This window comes from Dipteris shenzhenensis, chromosome 29, assembly GCF_047967505.1.
Source record: "Dipteris shenzhenensis isolate YYH24624 ecotype China chromosome 29, Dip_SZ_1.0, whole genome shotgun sequence".
Classification (NCBI taxonomy): domain Eukaryota; kingdom Viridiplantae; phylum Streptophyta; class Polypodiopsida; order Gleicheniales; family Dipteridaceae; genus Dipteris; species Dipteris shenzhenensis.
Window position 1 is genome coordinate 40,848,832 of NC_141624.1, and position 17,383 is coordinate 40,866,214.

Genomic DNA, 17,383 nt, shown 5'->3' on the forward strand with positions numbered 1-17,383 from the left:
TTGTGAAGCAGTGTGGCTGAGGTGCTTATTGGCTGAAATACATGAAGTACAGGCAGGTGCAACAGTGATTTATTGTGACAATCAAAGCTGTATTCAGATTGCTAAAAATCCAGTATTCCATGCAAGGACGAAGCATATTGAAATTCATTATCATTGTGTTCGTGAGAAGGTGCAAGCAAAGGAGATAGAGCTGGTTTATTGCTCTACTGAAGATCAAGCAGCAGACATGCTTACTAAAGCATTGTCTCGAGATAAGTTGGAAAAATTCAGAAACATGATGAATGTAAAAGAGAACAGATTGATCATTAAGGGGGAGTGTGAGAGTTAAAATAATGATGTCAATCTAATGTGCAAGGGGGCAGCAAATAAATGAAGGGTAGTACAATAAATGTGTACCAATTGTTAAGGTACAAAGAGTGGTATGAATAAATGAGGCCCTAACATTAGGCGCCCAATGTATGTATGCAGTTTTCAGTTTTAATGCAAGTTACTCTTTTGGCTTCTCAACGTGTCTCTTCGCTCCTCTCCTTCTCTCTCTCTTTGATCTCATTTTTCAGCAAGCTTCCTCGCACTTTAACATGGGTGACTGTCATGAGGTTGAAACATCACTATTTGTTTTATTTTCAGTGGATGGTTTTGAGCATGCTCTTGGATCCATCTATTGCTTTGCAAAGAAGAAGCTTTTGGCTTTGTGTGAGATGGAGCGCAGTTAGAACCTGCACGTCCCTTGCAAGTCCTTGAAACATCAGTATTGTTCCTATTCATGTCAACTACACACACCATCGATTAAACTGCACATTATAGATGTAAATTTTGTGTGTGCATACTGTTCCTATTCATGTCAACTACACACATCGATTAAACTGCACATTATAGATGTAAATTTTGTGTGTGCATGCACGCGCATACACATGTATAATTATGTATGAGGATTTATGTATGTATGTATGTGTGTATAGCAGCAGTGATCCTATTTATGTCACCTACGTATACTGATCAAACTGGATGTTGTAAAGGTAATTTGTTTGCATGTGCGCACTTGCATGAATGCGCATGTGTGCACTTGCATGAATGCAAATGTGCACCATATCTAACCAAATTCAGTTCTTGATTCATTTCTGAAGAGACACAACCCATGCAACTCTAGAGAACAGGGGAATGGGTATAACTTATGTGTAAATATTGAATTTTAAGTTTATATGACTATTCTGGCAAATGGAGAGATTTTATCTTGTGTAGTGTTTTTCTGAGGGCACGTTATGCCTGAGTTTGCTCTTCTTTTCCAAAGAATTGAGCACATGTCTTTACCAATTCAAAAGTTTTCTTAAAGCTTAAGTTCTATGAGTTTAAAATGTCTGAAGATGCTAAACTTAGTGACTTGACGTGAGAGGGCCTATGGGAGTTTGTTTCCGGAGATGAGGAGATTCCTCATTCAGCCTCCACGGAGTTCAAAGCCTACAAGCAACACAATCAATGAGCAATTGCCATTATTGGCCTCGGGCTAGCAGAGTCCCTCATACGTTACATTGACTTTAAGTCATCAGCACATCAAAGTCTAGAGTAAGCTGGAAGATATTTTGGTAATCATTGAGCTGTGGGAGCAAAAGTATCTTGATAATCAAAACCATGTACCTGTGCAAATCCTTTTGCCATGAGCGGAGCCTTGTACTTATCCAATGTGCCGTCGGACTTATACTTGGTCTTGTACACCCACTTGGTTCTGATTACCTTGCGTTTTGGTAGTTGATCCACAAGGTCCCAAGTGTTGTTCTTCATTATGGAGCCATACTCTGACTGCATAGCCTCCATCCACCTATCATCGCCTTGTGCCTCTTCGAGACACTTGGGTTCATCAGCACGGATCACTTCTGTCATCAAAGCATAGTTGACAAAGTGTTCCTGCGCCCTTCTTTGCTCCTCTAATCTCTTGGACCGGCGGTGTTCGGATGGTTCCTCCTCAATGGCTGGAGGTTCTCTACCGTCCAAAAGTTGCTTTACCCACTTCGAGAATGGCCATTGCCGTTGTGGTTCTACAGGCTCTTCTTCATCTTCTTTGTCCTACAAAACTATTAAGTGCATGCTGTAAAATCCCTACTCAGGTCACATTAAGCAGGTGTAAGGTCACAATGGTCGTCCTAGGAAGCGACCTCATTTTAATGAGTAACCTCTATTCTATCAGCTCAATATGTGCTTGCACGTCTGTCTAGGGTGCTTGGAAAGGACGAATGGTCAGGACATACATGTCACAGATGAGGGACAAGGGATAAATGAATGTTTTTAGTAGAGTGAGCAAAAACTGCGAAAGACTAAATTTTTAGCATGCTTGTTGACATGCCTTTTCAGGTTGATGTGCCTCGAGCATATGCTTGTGCAGACAGTAAGATCTATGAGGTGACTGAATGGGTTCAATGTCAGGTATGCATTTCACAAATCTAGGAAATCAACTGCAGAAATCTTATGTAATTACATTTGTCTCTCTCAATCCAGATAAGAAGAAGGGATGCACATTTTATTGCAAACTGCATGCTTGTCCAAATAAAACATCAGCTATATTTTGATTTATTCTTGAAGAATCAGATTTTGTCGTCTTAATCATTTCTTGGAGATATATTGCTTCCTTCCAAGTTGTTTTGAACTGTTAGGATGCCTTAAAAGGGTCTTTGTAAGGAGAAAGGAGAAGGCCTTATAACTTCATGGTTTTCTAGAACAAGTTTTGTGCTGAAAAGAAAAGATCTAATATATTCTATTGACAACTGTTTGAAATGCTAAGCAGGGAATGAAGTGTCCACCAAACACGCACAAACCTACTTTCCATGTGAACACTGCTGGCATGGTAAAAAACCAAGCTAGAGGGACAAGGGCAAGTAAAGCTCCTTTTGGTAATGCTGCAGACAATTTCTCCTTTGCACATTTGAATGAGAACATGACTGAAGAAGAGTTCATCAAATGGCTGGAAAATGCCATGGCATCGGGTATGTTCAATGACATGAATGAGGTCCCAGGTCAACCTGAAACAAAGGTTGGAAATCGTGCGAAGCCTAGCCGGAAAAAGCGGAAAGGGAAGAACAAATGGTAGAGTCATGGCGTGAATAATATTTTTCAAATTTTTGCTCCGATAAGGGCGATTCACTGTAAAATCTACACTTATTTGTGTAAATGTATAAATGGAAATGATGCAAGAATTTCCCTTCACAGAAGTGCTGCCACAGGATGTTCAAGGCCCTTATAAATGTCTCAATCAAGATTTGTAGCTCGTTCGTGACCTTAAAAAGTGTATGGGGGCTCAAGACCCATCTGTCGCATAGATAAATATGGTCTAGGTGGACTCTAAAAAGTGTCTCTCTCCCCACCCACACACCTCTGTTGAAGCATTTGCCGGAAAGGATAAGATCATTTGCATAATTTCTTTGTTATTGCAGTAGCAGGGTTAGCATGGTGTTCTTATCACAAGCTAGTGAGGTGGGAAAGATTTGCCATCTTCTTTGTTGAGCTTGAAGTGGTACATAACAGGATGTTTCTTTAAAATCCTTCACTATCAAAGATAGTGAAGGATTTGTTGGACTGGAAATAAGAAATTGGGACAGCAACTCTGGTTCGTATTAGCTGTACTGGGATGACTGGCTTTTCATCACTTGAATTGCAACGTTAACTTGCCGTAATAATATAAGGGCTGAAAGCTTTCATACCCAAATGCAAGTGACAAGTAGGTCTCTTGTGCAACATTGGACAAACAAACAGTTCCTCGTATGACATTGTAAGCCTCACAGTAGTATTTTGCAGCAAAAACTATTTGTCAACATAACAAGGATATGTTTTTATTTTGACGAACACTTTGCATGTTCTACAGGGATGTAGAGGGTTAACATGGTGACATTTGTTTGAGTCCATAGCGAGTTACAGTTGGTGTCATTCATGCAACCATTGTGGAGTCAACCTCCCCACACGTATATGTGCACTCACACATACTTGAAGGATTGTGTCGTATCAGATTTGAATCTATCAGTTTGGGCATAAGCTGCACTTTTTAATTGGCATGGCCTTCGATTGAGAGTTGATTGTGTGTGAGCAAGATATGGAATTGTGTCACGGCCCCATCCCTCACCATGGCTCTTCCCTATGTGGATAATGCCTAGCCCTAAGCGGAAGTGCCCTTGTGCTTTGATGTGGTTGTCTTATTGATTTGCTTTTGGGCACGATTTCATGTGCTTTGCCTCAACAATAACTAGAGAGTGGTGACAAAGTACCATGAAAATAGTTGCTCTTTTTCAATGCATATTGTGAATATGGGCTGACTTGTACGCATTCATTTTGTGTAATGCACATATTAATAGGTTCTCGTCCCCCCTCCTTGTTTTCATCTCTTAAAGGATTGAGGCTTGGAGCAAAATGAAATACAGCTAGCAACAATCTTTGAGTCTTCGAACTCTTTCCATGAAGACTATAGATGTAATTGGGGAGTGTATTGTTGTATAACCAAAGGGTGTGGTCTTCCCATGTAGTGACGGTATTGCCTTGTTTTAACAAGAAGTAAATAATGTGGTAGGGTGAGCAAGTGTAATGTGGATTTGACGTTTAAGTGCAAATGTGAGATATCAAAAACGTTTTTACTACAATTAGCTTTGGTGTGTTTCTCTTGTTGGTCTCCTTATGGGCAATTTGACCTTTTCTAGCTTGAATTGCGTGTGTCCTTGATTCTTCTCCAAGTTAAACTTTTTGAATTTACGAGTATTGGTGTCTGCTTTTGGATCGAAGTACTTCCATTGCGGATAACTTTGACTATTCTTCAAGTGTCAGTGGTGGCAACAAGCTATGTGTTGATGGCTTTGAATCTCAGTACATAGGCATGTTCTAATTCATTGATATGCCAAGCAATTTGATTCCTTCGTGTTAGAATCTTGGAAGTATTCTTTGATTTATATAAAGTTGCAAATTTATCATACGCTCCTTTTGATGTTTTTGTTGTATTCAATTGACCAAGAATAACATCTTGTACGTTTTGCTTTATGAGATGATAGGCATGTTTGTCCTTTTTATCGTATTCAGTTTGTGCTTGGGTAATAATTTGTGTTGATAGATTATCAATTTGTTTGGGTAATGTAGCATATATAGATTCTCATTTATCATGTAGAGCAAGTATTGTCTTTATTTGATACCTCCACGTGCCATAGTTTGAGTTGTCTAGCTTAGCTTTGTTGATGACTCAAGATTTGTGGATGACCTAATGACAAAGCAAATAGGTCAAAAAGTGACGTTTTGAATGAAAACTTTTAAAAAGATAAAAAACCCCTCAATTTTATTTTGAGAATGTCACGTTTGCAACATGCTAAAGCTATTGGTGAAGATGGAATTGTATTTTGACTAAGATATGATAAAAAATTGGCATTACAAGATGCATAATAATGATGTCCACGTATTGTCAACATTGCGTTAGTATGCCCAAATATGGCCATAATTGCTAAAAAATGGTTCCAAAATGTAGTACTTTTGGTGTGCGAAACTCTAGTTGAAACGGGATTTGAGTTGGATGTATATTGATCTAGATATGATCACTAAATATAAATGTTTTCGAGCTTAAAAAAGGTTTTCTACAAGTATCACCTTGCCACTTCTACCAAAAGGTATCTATGAATGAATAGTCATTTTGGTATGTATGATTAGATTTTGTGGACTTGGTTCTCTAGATTGAACTATGGCTCAAACTAGGTTCACCACCCACCACTGAAGTTACCATAGATAAGCATAAAAATTTAAAATAAGCATAAAGAATGAAATAAATTTGATGATATGGAAGTTGATATGACATGCAATGGGTGTGCTAGTCAGGGGTTACAATAGTGAAGCAAAGTGAAGATGTGGCATAGGTGTCATGGGTAGTGAGGGTTAAGTACGGTTGCAGAGCATTGTGTGCCTAAGAGGCATTGTTGATGTGGCATGACATATTGATGTGATGAAATATGATTGTGGTAGATGATCTAATTACATGGATGAGGATGTGGCATTGGTGATGTGGTAAGACGAGCATGTGATTATTGACATGGTAGACATGGTTGATGATGAGGTAAATGACACGGTAATTGTTAACACAGAAAATGACATGGCTATTGATGATGTGGTAGCTATTGACATGGCGATGTGGTAGACTGTTGAGATGGTAGCGATGATGTGGTAGACTGTTGATGTGGTAGTGATGATATTGTAGGGACTGACAATGGACTATATGATGATATGGTAGCAGTCGTGTGGCTAATTGAGATTGATTGGATGTCTACACTTGATTGATTATACAATCAAATTGTTTAATTATCACACTACAGTGTCAAACATCACAATCTAACTAGCTATCAAATTGGACTCTCTTTTTGACTATAGGTCAGACTCTGTTGGTCTACATTGCCTGTACAGTTAACTGTAGCTACTTGCTAGTTGTTTGAGGGAATAGGAGTTTCACATGGATTGAGATAAGGAGTTGGAGGTGGTGGCTTGGGAGCTCATGATTGATGGCCGAGGCGGAGGCATTGATGATGCGATGCAATGGCTATAAGTTTCTCTCAATTATCTTCATTGTAGAAGCTTTCTAAAGCAAAAGAAAGGAAAGAGCATGCTCTATAAGTGCTCTATAAGTTGGAACAAATACCTACAACCTAATCTCTGATACCATGATAAAGGAGGCAGGAGAGAGAGAGAGAGAGAGAGAGAGAGAGAGAGAGAGAGAGAGAGCACAAGTGAGTGACTATACACTAGTATTAGTTGAAAATAATGAATATATACAACTTTCCCATCACCATTTAGGTTTTAGGTTTAGGGCATAGAAACCCTAGTGGTATTTTAGCTATCTTAAGAGGAGGTGCATATTAACAATTATACATGATGTTGAGATTTCTCTTCCCACCTAGGTCTATTAACACTTGACATCTTATAGTCATTACAATATTTTACGTATGCTTATAAAATTGAAAGAAAAAACCAATTGTAAGCCTATAAATGAAATACTCACTTGACAACATATCAAATCTTCTCCATGATAAGGTCGTATTGTCCTCCCTTTATTAAACAAATCCAAGCGTATTATCATACACAATGTGTTATTCTTATTCTTCCCCTCCATATGAATGGAAACTTAGAGAGCGGAGAAGATACCACGACCCTGATGGACCGACATGCGAGACTTGCCTTTGACCCCCAGGCCTCCAAGTCACCATGCTAATTGCGTGTTTGTCTAGTATGCACCCCCAGCCCACAACTTTGTCTAATTGCGTGTTTGTCTAGTATGCACCCTGAGCCCACAACTTTGGCAACTTGTGCGCTTGCATAGCTACTCCATCGTTAAGGAGAGAACCCACGTCCCACCCTAATTCAGATTAGGGTGTCTTCTATCTGGCTTTTGCTACAAGACTTTGCTATTAACAATCTTCAATTTTTTGAAGCTAGCTTCTTAAGCGTGATGAAGAAGCCTATATCTTGTGCTCTTTCCATCCCAAACACTTTTAAGGGAAACTCATGTCTGTAGGGGGGGAAACAAGTCAAGAGTAGTGTCTTCCAATCTCATTGTAAGTGCTTTGTGATAGGGTACACATGTCTCAAAAGCTCATATGGCAAAATTGGTGTAAAAACATATCAAAGTAGTACATCGATTACAAGTACCAAATATTTGTTGCCTCTCACTCACGAATGCTACCCACTAATGATGTCATTCAATTATTATACAAAAATGGAAGCAAGAAAACAAGCTAGTTGCATGTACAATCAAGCTTCGTTTTCTATGGAACGATGTTATAATTATCAAACATACCACATAAGTTTTATTAAGGAACAAGGGTGCATGATGTGCACGGGAGCATTACTCCCTTTCTCCAAAACAAAGATCATCCAATAAAGAAAAGAAAGCTAAATCCAAAGCCAATCAAAGGCATAAGGAACATACATGACACAAAGCAAGCTATATTTGCAAGCTTGAACCTTTATAAGAGTAGAACTCAAAAACCAACCAAAATAGTCCTTGTGGATTTCAAAAAAGTATGATTAAACCACACCTAGTAAAATATTGTCTTATCTTGATCAAACTCGGGTCCTTATGATGCGAGTATAAATGTTTTCCAAATGCACCCATGTCGAGCAATTCTAACAATTAAAGCCTTTTATTTTGAGATCAAAATATCAATACTTTGCAATGGAGGTAAGTTCACATTCTTGATAGGATATATTTTTAATATAATATCAAAATATAAATACTTTGCAATGGAGGTAACTTCACATTCTGGATAGGATAGATTTTAATATTATACTTATACACGACATTTGCATCGTTAACCTTAAGTTTGTCTTTCTATGAGGCGCATGTTCAAGTTCTACCTCTTCCAACAAAATTTGCCAAAGATATATTCAAACTCACCACTTATTGCAGACTCCTTACATGGCTACCACTTCCAAGTCTAAGAAAGCTATAAGACATTGGTTTATCAAGACGTGGCACTGACTTATTTCCAAGGGACATCACCATTAAGACCCCATCTGCCTGAAAACCTTAAACGGGCTGCTCTTGCGAATCAAATGCTCAAACTGCTACATGCAGCTGCCTTGTTACACTGAAACCATGGGCTATCTATCTCAGTGTGTTCCTCATAGGCTTTGATGCATAGCTACACCAGGGCTAACGGCCTTCCAAGTGAGATTGCATTCTTGCATGCCAGATTAAGAGGACCTTAGGGATTTCAAAAGGGTAGATGGATTCCCAGTTCTTTAATTGACCGAAGGAACATTATTTTTCACTGGCTGATCACCCTCTTGACCATAGAAAAAGGCTGGGAATAGTTTCAAGGGATGAAGATATCCTGCTGGAAGGAGCATTCTTTGAGGTCGTCCACTTCGACCACCTGTTCAGAAGAGCAGTCTTTGAGGCAATCCATGTCTACCACCCGGCCAGAGCCCCTGGCAGAAGATAGCAGCCTGAATGAGCCCTTGCCTACCAGCCCCATAAAACTGCTACTGCTTCCTTCCACAGGCTTTGTGGATTTGTTTGCAGCATTCAGCTTGCTCAAATCCTTGTCCCCATCTCTTTCCCCTTCCACCTGCTGCTCCAGCTCTCGGGGGGGAGCTCGTTTCAGCTGCCCGATATTGCGGCGGCAGAAAGGGCAGGCTGGGGCAGGAGAATTCGGCGTGGCTGGGTTGGGTTTGTTGTGGCAGCAGAGGGCAAGCGTGCAGCCAGCACACATCTGATGCCCACAGTCTTGAACCTCAATTGTACAGGCACGCTCAAAACATATACAGCACAGCTCACTCTCCTCCTCATCATTCTGGACACAAAACAAGATACCAAGCCATTAAGGACTCTTCAACAGCTCGTAGATGCAATATTGCATGTGGTGGCATCATATTCATCACACTTTGCTCACCACATAGTGATTTTGAAAACCAAAAATTTGATAATTAAAATATAGTTGATTATATAAATAAAACCCTACAAGAGGCTTGCAAAAGCAGAAATTTATTCTTAAACCCAGATAATTTTATTATTAACATGATTCAGCTTTAAAAACCAAGGACTTATGTTTGAACTATGTTGTGCAAAATTCCTACAATCTAATATTTTCCTATAAAAGACATTCATAGCAAGGGGGAAAATGCTTACCTCTACCTCGTTTATAACTCCTCCCACCTCTTTGATTGAACTAGCTCCAGCAGTCTCACTATGATTAGAAAAAATCCTCTTTTCCCAGGTATCATTAGCCTGGATCAAGGCGGCCTCCAGTAAAGCTTTAGCTTCAGGATCAAGGTCGCTCATAAACTTCCAGGGCGATGGCCAGACCAAGGGCTCGGCAGTAAGAGGGTTGAGAAGAGCTGCACATGCTGTGTTGTTGTACTTCATAGCTATGAAGAATGGAGTGTGCCTACAAAAAAAACAGACTTCTGGGTGAAACAAAGGACTGTGCTATTGGTCAACACACGCAACCTGCCATAAAACCTCGTGGGGGTAGCACATTAAGTAGTGTCAATGTAGTAAAAAAAGTATGTGTTCATTTAAATGCTTACTATCATGTACACCATCATCAGTATCATTGATTCAACTCACAAAGCTCTGCCTGCAAGATTTAGACCTCCTTGTTCAGAGCGATTCATATTTATGCTTGTCAAATGGAGTGTGCCTTCAAAACATACAACCTTGTGGGTGAAACACCAGATTGTGCAATCGGTTCAACCTCAAAGAACTGCCTCCGAGGTATACCCCTCGTGTGACATTTTCATATTGATATCTGTGAAATGGTGCGTGCCTACAACTTTTGATCAAACACAGGACTGAACTATTAATTCAGCCAAAAAGGTTTATCCCTCAATGCGAGCCTTTCATATTCAAGCCTGTAAAAAGGAGTGTGCCTACAAAACGTATGACCTTGTGATTGAAACTCAGGACTGTGCTATTTGTTCAACTACAAAGACATGCCTTCAAGGTTTGTCACTCCGTGAACAATTCATACCGTCAAATGGTTGTGCCATCAACGATTGTGCTATAGTTTAAACTTGTAGGTGAAATCATACGATTGTGCTAGCGTTTAAGCCACAAAAACCTGCCTGCAAGTTGTATCTATGCCTGTCAAATGTTGTTGACATACAGGATTGTACTATTGGGCCACAGAAACCTGTGGGAGCTACTCAAACTGATGCAGCTCCTAAGATATTGAAAGTAGTTTCACAGTAGATTTATTTGCATTACCCTTGGGAGTTCCTCTGCATTCGATCTGCACCCCACGCCAAAAGCTCTTTCACACATTCCGTAGACCCTCCCCGAGCTGCGAAATGCAAGGGGGTGCTTCCGAATCCACAGCTGAAATTAAGGCAAAGACAAGCCAGCACTGACAATCATTGTCCTGCTAATAAAGAAAGTTGGCAATGTCTGAAAGTCGATGAAGATGCAAGGGCAAAGAGGCAAGAGGATGATAGCACACCCGCTTCCAGCAGATCTTGTGGTGGTTGCACAGACGAGAGCCCCGTTATTCAACAGCAAACGGACTACTGCGGGATGGCTGGACCGGGCTGCAAGGTGCAGAGGAGTAGCTCCACTCTCATCGCGGACATTCACGAATCGAGCAAAACCCCTGACCGAAAGCAATGCAGTTCTTCACGAATCAATCTCAAGCAGAGCTCAAGGCAATGCAACTCTTCATCAATCTCAAGCAGAACCCAGAGAGACGCAATTCTCCACGATCAATCTCAAGTAGAACTCGCAGCAACGAAGAAAAGCTGGGAAATTGCAAATCGAACAGAATGACTGACCACGTTTGTGCCACCGCTGGCGACTGAGCTGCATCCAAAATTCTCTGAACGCAATCGAGGTGGCCGCTCTTGGCTGCGTAGTGCAGACTCGTCCTGCCGTTGGGCTTATCGAATACGAGGATCTGCGCAGAACAACGCAAGCGATGCAGATGATGAAGCTGCGATGCGATGCAATGCCTGCGTACGCTATTTGCTGCGTAAACTATATCGATTGTGCCGGAGAATTTTTGCACTTACATCGGCTCCCCATTGCACAAGCCGCTCGATGCAAGCTCCCCTCCCGTTTTTGCAAGCGAACATCAGAGGCGTCTGGTCGAGAGAGACAGAAATGAGCATCACGCAACATCGTCGCCTGCGATTAGCTCACAAGTTCGCGAGTGATGAGAGTGTACCTGTCTGTGATGGTTCACAGCGTTCGGCAGCGCGCCCTTCTCCAGCAGCAGCAGAAGCACCTGTGCCATGGCTCGATTTCACAGACTCAGGAACAAGAAAACATCGATTTCGTGTGGCAAAACTTCGGCCAGAATCGCTTGAATTGCTCGCGAAGGATTGGAGGTTCTTACATCGGGCTGGCCGTGCGAAGCAGCGTAGTGCAGGGGCGAGAGACGATTGCGCGAGAGGGCGGCATGGACGAGCTTGGGTTTCTCCTCGAGAAGAGCTCTCGCGCACTGCAGATTGCCCTCGCGGATCGTGCAGAAAAGCTCCCCCTCCACATCTCGACCGCAGCTCATCGCACTCCCCATGCTCAGCTGCTCCAATCTTCTTCTAGCTCGATCGTCTTTGCTGCTCTCTTGCTCCTAGCAGCGATCGAGGCTCTTCTGATCGAGCTCCACGCAGAGGCAGAACTCCTCGTGCTCCCGCGAGGCTTCCATGGGGAATCTCTCGCACAGAGATCGCCGATTTCGGGGGCTCAAATTCGACGCTGAAGGCAAAATATCCCGCGACGCGAACTGGCACCGATCTCTATCGAAGGCTGTTGGCGAAACAGGGAAAGTGTAAAGCGTGAAAAGAAAGCGAAAAGATGCGTAATTGGGTGACAAGCGCTTCCGCCATAGCCAAAGCTTGAAGCTTCAGCTCCTCTACCACAGCCATATCTTGAGCTTCAGCTCTAAACGTGAGCTCCTCCACCATCGCCAGAGCTCGAAGCTTCGGCAGCCATAGACAGAGATTCAGCTTCCAACATCAGGTTGCTAGAGAAATTGTGTTGAGGTTGTGCTCTCTCGCCATAGCCAGAGCTACAGATTCAGCTCCTCCGCCATAGCTCGAGGGCTCCTCCTACAGCGAGATTCAGACAAAAAGCTCCAGCTTTTCCGCCATCGCCAAAGCTGGAACTTCAGCTCCGGCTCCAAAGCTCTACACTAGTTGTTCATCTCTGCTGCTCATCCTCTTCCTCCTCCTGCACCCTCGTCCTTCTCTCCCATTAACTGCGTTGCTCTCCGTATCACCAAGCTCCAGTAAATATTCCCCCTCCTCTCTATTCCCGTCGCCGCCTCCCCATCACAGCGTCCCGTGTCAGATTCCCCCGCTCCCCCTAATCTTTCAGCGCCGTTTCAAACGCGCCCACACGCCATCGCTGCATGATGATGCTGATGCTGCATCCCAAACATGACTCCGGGTCCTCCACGATCCATCGCCTCAGTACGGCCGGGCCAATCTGAAAATGCTGAATTTGGGTTTTGACCTGGGTCTTCGCCAGCGGTGTGTTTGACGACGCGTTAGTCCGCAGCCAAGTACCCGGACAAATGCATGGATTTGGGCGCGATTCCAGAGCAGGTAGCCCCGAAATTCGTTGGCGATTCGCACGATTTGTGGAGGACGGGAGACTCGGTAGCACAGAGCAAATTCAGGAGCTGCGAGCTGCAAAGTGCCAAAGTCCCTTTGTATATGGGATTTCTCAGAAGCACAGTTTTAGAATTTCTGGATTTCTCACGTTCTAACTTCTGACTTTGAACGTGCTGCCTTTGACTCTCTTAGCATACGTTTGTATAGATATTGTGAGTGTCTCCACTCATCACTTTGGGCGGGTTCACACTACCCGCCAGGCCCTTTGCAACAAAGAAATGAAATGGGCGTAATCTCTCGTGGACGAACAAGAATCGCGGGCCCGGATATGTAGACCGCAAAAAGTTGCCTGGCCTAGTGAGGTCGCCCAAGCTCCAACACAAGATCGCGCGAACGATTGCTATTGGGTATTGAACCCCACGACACATGGTCGTTAAATTTTTCCTCAACCACCGGGCCAATGAGAGTCGATTGTAATGAATGCACTCACGTTGTATATGAGTGGTCCACTACTGGTGTGAATCATCACACTCGGCGGACAAGTCCTTTCCATTTTTCACACCACCCTGTCCGAGCGGGTGGTGTGAACCCAGCCTTTCTGTCGCTTGTCGTAAACAGTTTTAACCATAAACGCCGATTGTAACTGATTACATGATTCACAAGAGGCACAGGGTGCTAGCAGCACTGCCCACGATTTTTTGTTTTGGAAATGAGTGCCATTGTGATACACCATCTAGAATGATAGAGCATCTACAAAGGATTACATGATTGAATACAAGAGCGTAAGCAAAGTCAAGCAACAAATGATAGAGTCACGCTTTCCTGCCTTCAAGTCTCTAGTTGAGGCTGAGAACGTTCTGCTTGCTGCGCTTCCTCACCTGTGCTTTGAGTGAACCTCTTGTGTTTGCAAAGTCCTTAGAGTATCTCGGGAATCTCTTTTCTCTCGTAAGGAGAGGTTTGGGGGAGGACGGTTGGAGAGTGGTGGGCTGTTGGATTCAAAGGAATTGGGGGTTTCAATATAGACTGTTGGATGCATTTTTCAGTTGGAGGTAGTTAATGCCTTTTCATTTTCGTCATCTCTCCAACTCTCAAACTTTGCTTTACCCCCATCGTCAATACAGAGTCTGTGTTTGCGTCAATACAATGTGTCTCCTTCAAATTCACCTTTACTTGCATCCTGAATAAACCCTCTTCATGAATGACAATACAACGTCTGAGTCAAATTCACACAAAGTTGCATCGCAGTCTGCATGAATGACAATACAATGTCTGCGAAAAAGTTGGAGCACAATTTGCATGAATGACAATACAACGTCTGCCTCAAATTCAGACAAAGTAAGGTACAACAATAGAATCCATTGTATTACAGCAATGATTTTAAATTTTGGATTTTAGTAATTCTTGCCCACGGAAAATGGTAATCCATTGTAGTACTACGGATGCTATGGTTGATTCACATATAAAAATTGAAGGACGGTTAGAAGTCGAGAAGATTACTACAACACATGTAAATTTCTTTGTCGTGTTTCACAACACACGTTCTGATTGGAATTGCGATAGATGATTTGACTTTGGATTCAACTTGGGATCGCGATAATGAAGGTCATTGATCTGGATCCAGAGCTAAGCTTCATCTTCGATGGAGTATTCAGGAAAGGAGCAGAAGGCATATCTTTAATGTGGCTTGCCACGGGTTTCACACTAGTCCCTAGTATCTACCACCCTTGTAGCAAGGTAAAAGTCTACATCTGTTGGAGTGGGCAAAACTAATCGTGTATCATGGGGAGAATTGCATAGAAACAAGGCAACATGAGAGGGGAATGGGTGAAGGAGGAAGCTGAGATTTCTTTTTGGAAAGTTCCTTTGCAACTTAAGTAAGTCCGGTTTAGACGGGGAAGTAAATCATTGCTATAGCTTGCCCTTGTGTTGATAAAGAGCCTGACGCATGCGACTGCGGTGGTCAGTGATGATCGGAGCATTCCACATCTATTTTGGTGGAGACGCCGGATGACGAAGACAACAGAACAAATCAAAATGACGCAATGCTGTGGCAGACATATTGCAAGTAGACATGGCCTCAACTACCTAAGCATAGCACATGGCAGACCTGCAGGATCCGATATATACGCGCATGTCATAGCTTCTCCACAGAAATCAAGCACTAATGCAGATGTTGGCATCCTACCACGCTTCCTCTTCCACACATCAATGCATAGGCAACAAAGTACATCCCAAAGCATTCCACGGTGATAGAAGATTCCATGGCGTGGATTGATCACTATTCATGGTCAGATGAAAGAAAGGCATTGGATTGCAAACAATAATCAAGGGAATTGTAGATACATTCTTTCTCTGGCCACGCTTGCATATGACATAGCTCATTGCACATGGGATCAAGGACCCAAACCTTTCTTTGAAGCTATACAACTTGCTCAACACATCAAGTCGTCTATTGTCAGTTTCCATCGTCTTCAACCTCGAAGGAAGAGAAGCAGATCATCTCCGACGTAGTTATGCATATGGATATGGATGTTCAACAAGTACAGACACATTAGAGATCACCCTCGACAAGAAGGTTGCCTCATCGGGATGAAAAAGGACGCCCTCGTTGTTTCAATTGCAACCGATATGGGCATGTTGCCAAGTACTATCAAAGTCCCCAAAACCTCCGATCTTCGAAGGATATTCAACAACAAGTGTAGGTAGATAGTTTAGCTTTCCTGGTAGCCCTTCCAAAAAACACTTGAGCGGTTGGCTCTGTGAGGCAACCCAACCCCACTTGCAAGCATCGACTGCTCATAACTGCCAGGTTTGTGTCATCGCTGCAACATGGGGATCCCATCACATTTGCAGTATGTATGCTTTGCATGAGTATGTCCATGGCATTACGTTTCCAAACCGTATTTTATGGGTTTGGCTAATGTCTTTCTAAAATTCATGAAAACCAAAATGCAATTGTTTTGCATTCAAACTTTCAATTCCTTTATGTGATTATAGTTTCTACTTTTGTCCAAATGACAAACTAGTTTTTTACAAATCACTTAAGGTTTAATTATATAAAAATTTACTTTCCTCCCCTTTATGCCGCCAATGATAGATCTATGCTATAAGTCCCTCTAGCTAGGAAGAAAACGTAAACTTTAAAAGAGTTAAATCTCATGAAAATATCTATAGAATGAGCTAAGGAAATTAATGATTAGATTTTTGTCTTAATATCTTGTTCACTTTTATATTTTATAAATCTTTTACCTTGACTAGTTCTTTCATATGTAGATTTGCATGAGTTCCAAAATTTGACATAAAGATGTAAACCTGTGTACTCATATCTAAAGGTATTTCCATTTTAAAATATCATTCTTATACTTGTGGATGTGTGTGATGAAAGCAGGATCCTCATGGAGAACCCTTTCACTAAGTTGATTGTTTACAAACCCTCCATCAATTTAATATGGAGGTATCAATATGCTATTTTTAAGGAGGGAGTTATTGTTCAATGTATCTTTATAAAAGCTTGTGAAACTTGACTTGATGAAGGTTATCTATTCTCCTCTCCTTATAAATAATATAACATTTTCCCATTACCCAAGGCTCACCATGAAAACAAATGTTATTTCTCTATGCTTAAGGGATGCAATGTCAAAATATATGTAAAGAAAATCTCTACATCATTGATTGTGTGGTTGTAAACATTCTAGATTTTTTTACTTTTTATTTTGTAACATTCTAGATTAAGCAATGGAGTCCATTAATAATACAACATGAATTCATATATTCCAATATTGAGGAAGGGTAAATTGATGTATATGGCCATGAATTAGGAAGATGTGCCTATATTAGACCAAATTCCAATAAACAAATAATATACCAATTAATTTTTCAAGACATATAGGAACCCATAGTTATGTGTTTCATGGAACTCTCTTTATCTTTTATTCCCGCTTGTCTTTGTGTCGCTTCTATGTTAGAAAAGAAATGTTGAGGCTTCCCCTCATCTTTTCCATCCCTAATTCTGGATCTCAATCCTAGGTAGAGCTACCATCTTTAGATAAGAGCCCCTCTACATTCCTTTCTATTTGCCTCATATCACCTTGGTTTGAATCCCCCTCGCCACTTACGTGTTGGTTCAATTCCCCTTTCCCCTTACACTAAAAGGTACAAATGGAGAAATGTTATGCCTTTATCTTATAAATTAGAGTGGCAAATATTAGATTTGTATAAGAGATCATATATTAAATATTTGCATAAGTGATCATATGAAGTAGTGAAGGTTGATAGTCCCAACTTGAGTTGGGACTTGAGTAGTGAAGGTTGATAGTCCCAACTTGAGTTATACCTT

At 41.7% G+C, this 17,383-nt stretch overlaps 2 protein-coding genes across 2 annotated transcripts in view; one reads left to right on the forward strand and one right to left on the reverse strand.

Annotated features, from left to right (window-relative positions):
• Nucleotides 1–3,702, forward strand: part of LOC147882851 (uncharacterized) — a 42,923-nt gene extending 39,221 nt beyond the window's left edge. Inside the window, exons 8-9 of the mRNA XM_087400403.1 lie at nt 2,344–2,415; nt 2,774–3,702. Of these exons, the coding sequence (XP_087256529.1) occupies nt 2,344–2,415; nt 2,774–3,076 (375 nt within the window). The 3' untranslated portion in view covers nt 3,077–3,702. The remainder of the gene's footprint in view (nt 1–2,343; nt 2,416–2,773) is intronic.
• A 4,562-nt stretch (nt 3,703–8,264) lies between these two features.
• LOC147882852 (E3 ubiquitin-protein ligase XB3-like) lies at nt 8,265–13,087 on the reverse strand. Its single transcript, XM_087400371.1, has 8 exons — nt 11,829–13,087; nt 11,658–11,717; nt 11,503–11,574; nt 11,266–11,387; nt 10,938–11,087; nt 10,706–10,816; nt 9,626–9,884; nt 8,265–9,290 (listed from the first exon to the last, which is right to left on the reverse strand). Exons 1-8 carry the CDS (start codon nt 12,006–12,008, stop codon nt 8,811–8,813), a joined length of 1,434 nt encoding a protein of 477 aa, XP_087256497.1. The 5' UTR covers nt 12,009–13,087; the 3' UTR covers nt 8,265–8,810.
• Between the last annotated feature and the right edge of the window lie 4,296 nt (nt 13,088–17,383).

Excerpts from the sequence above, each read along its gene's own strand:
- LOC147882852 (XM_087400371.1), bottom strand. The coding sequence starts at position 12,008 with ATGGGGAGTGCGATGAGCTGCGGTCGAGATGTGGAGGGGGAGCTTTTC. Across the intron at positions 11,388-11,502 it reads TTGTGCAATGGGGAGCCGAT|ATCCTCGTATTCGATAAGCC; the intron begins GTAAGTGCAAAA and ends TGTTCTGCGCAG. Across the intron at positions 9,885-10,705 it reads ATGCAGAGGAACTCCCAAGG|GCACACTCCATTCTTCATAG; the intron begins GTAATGCAAATA and ends TTTTTTTTGTAG.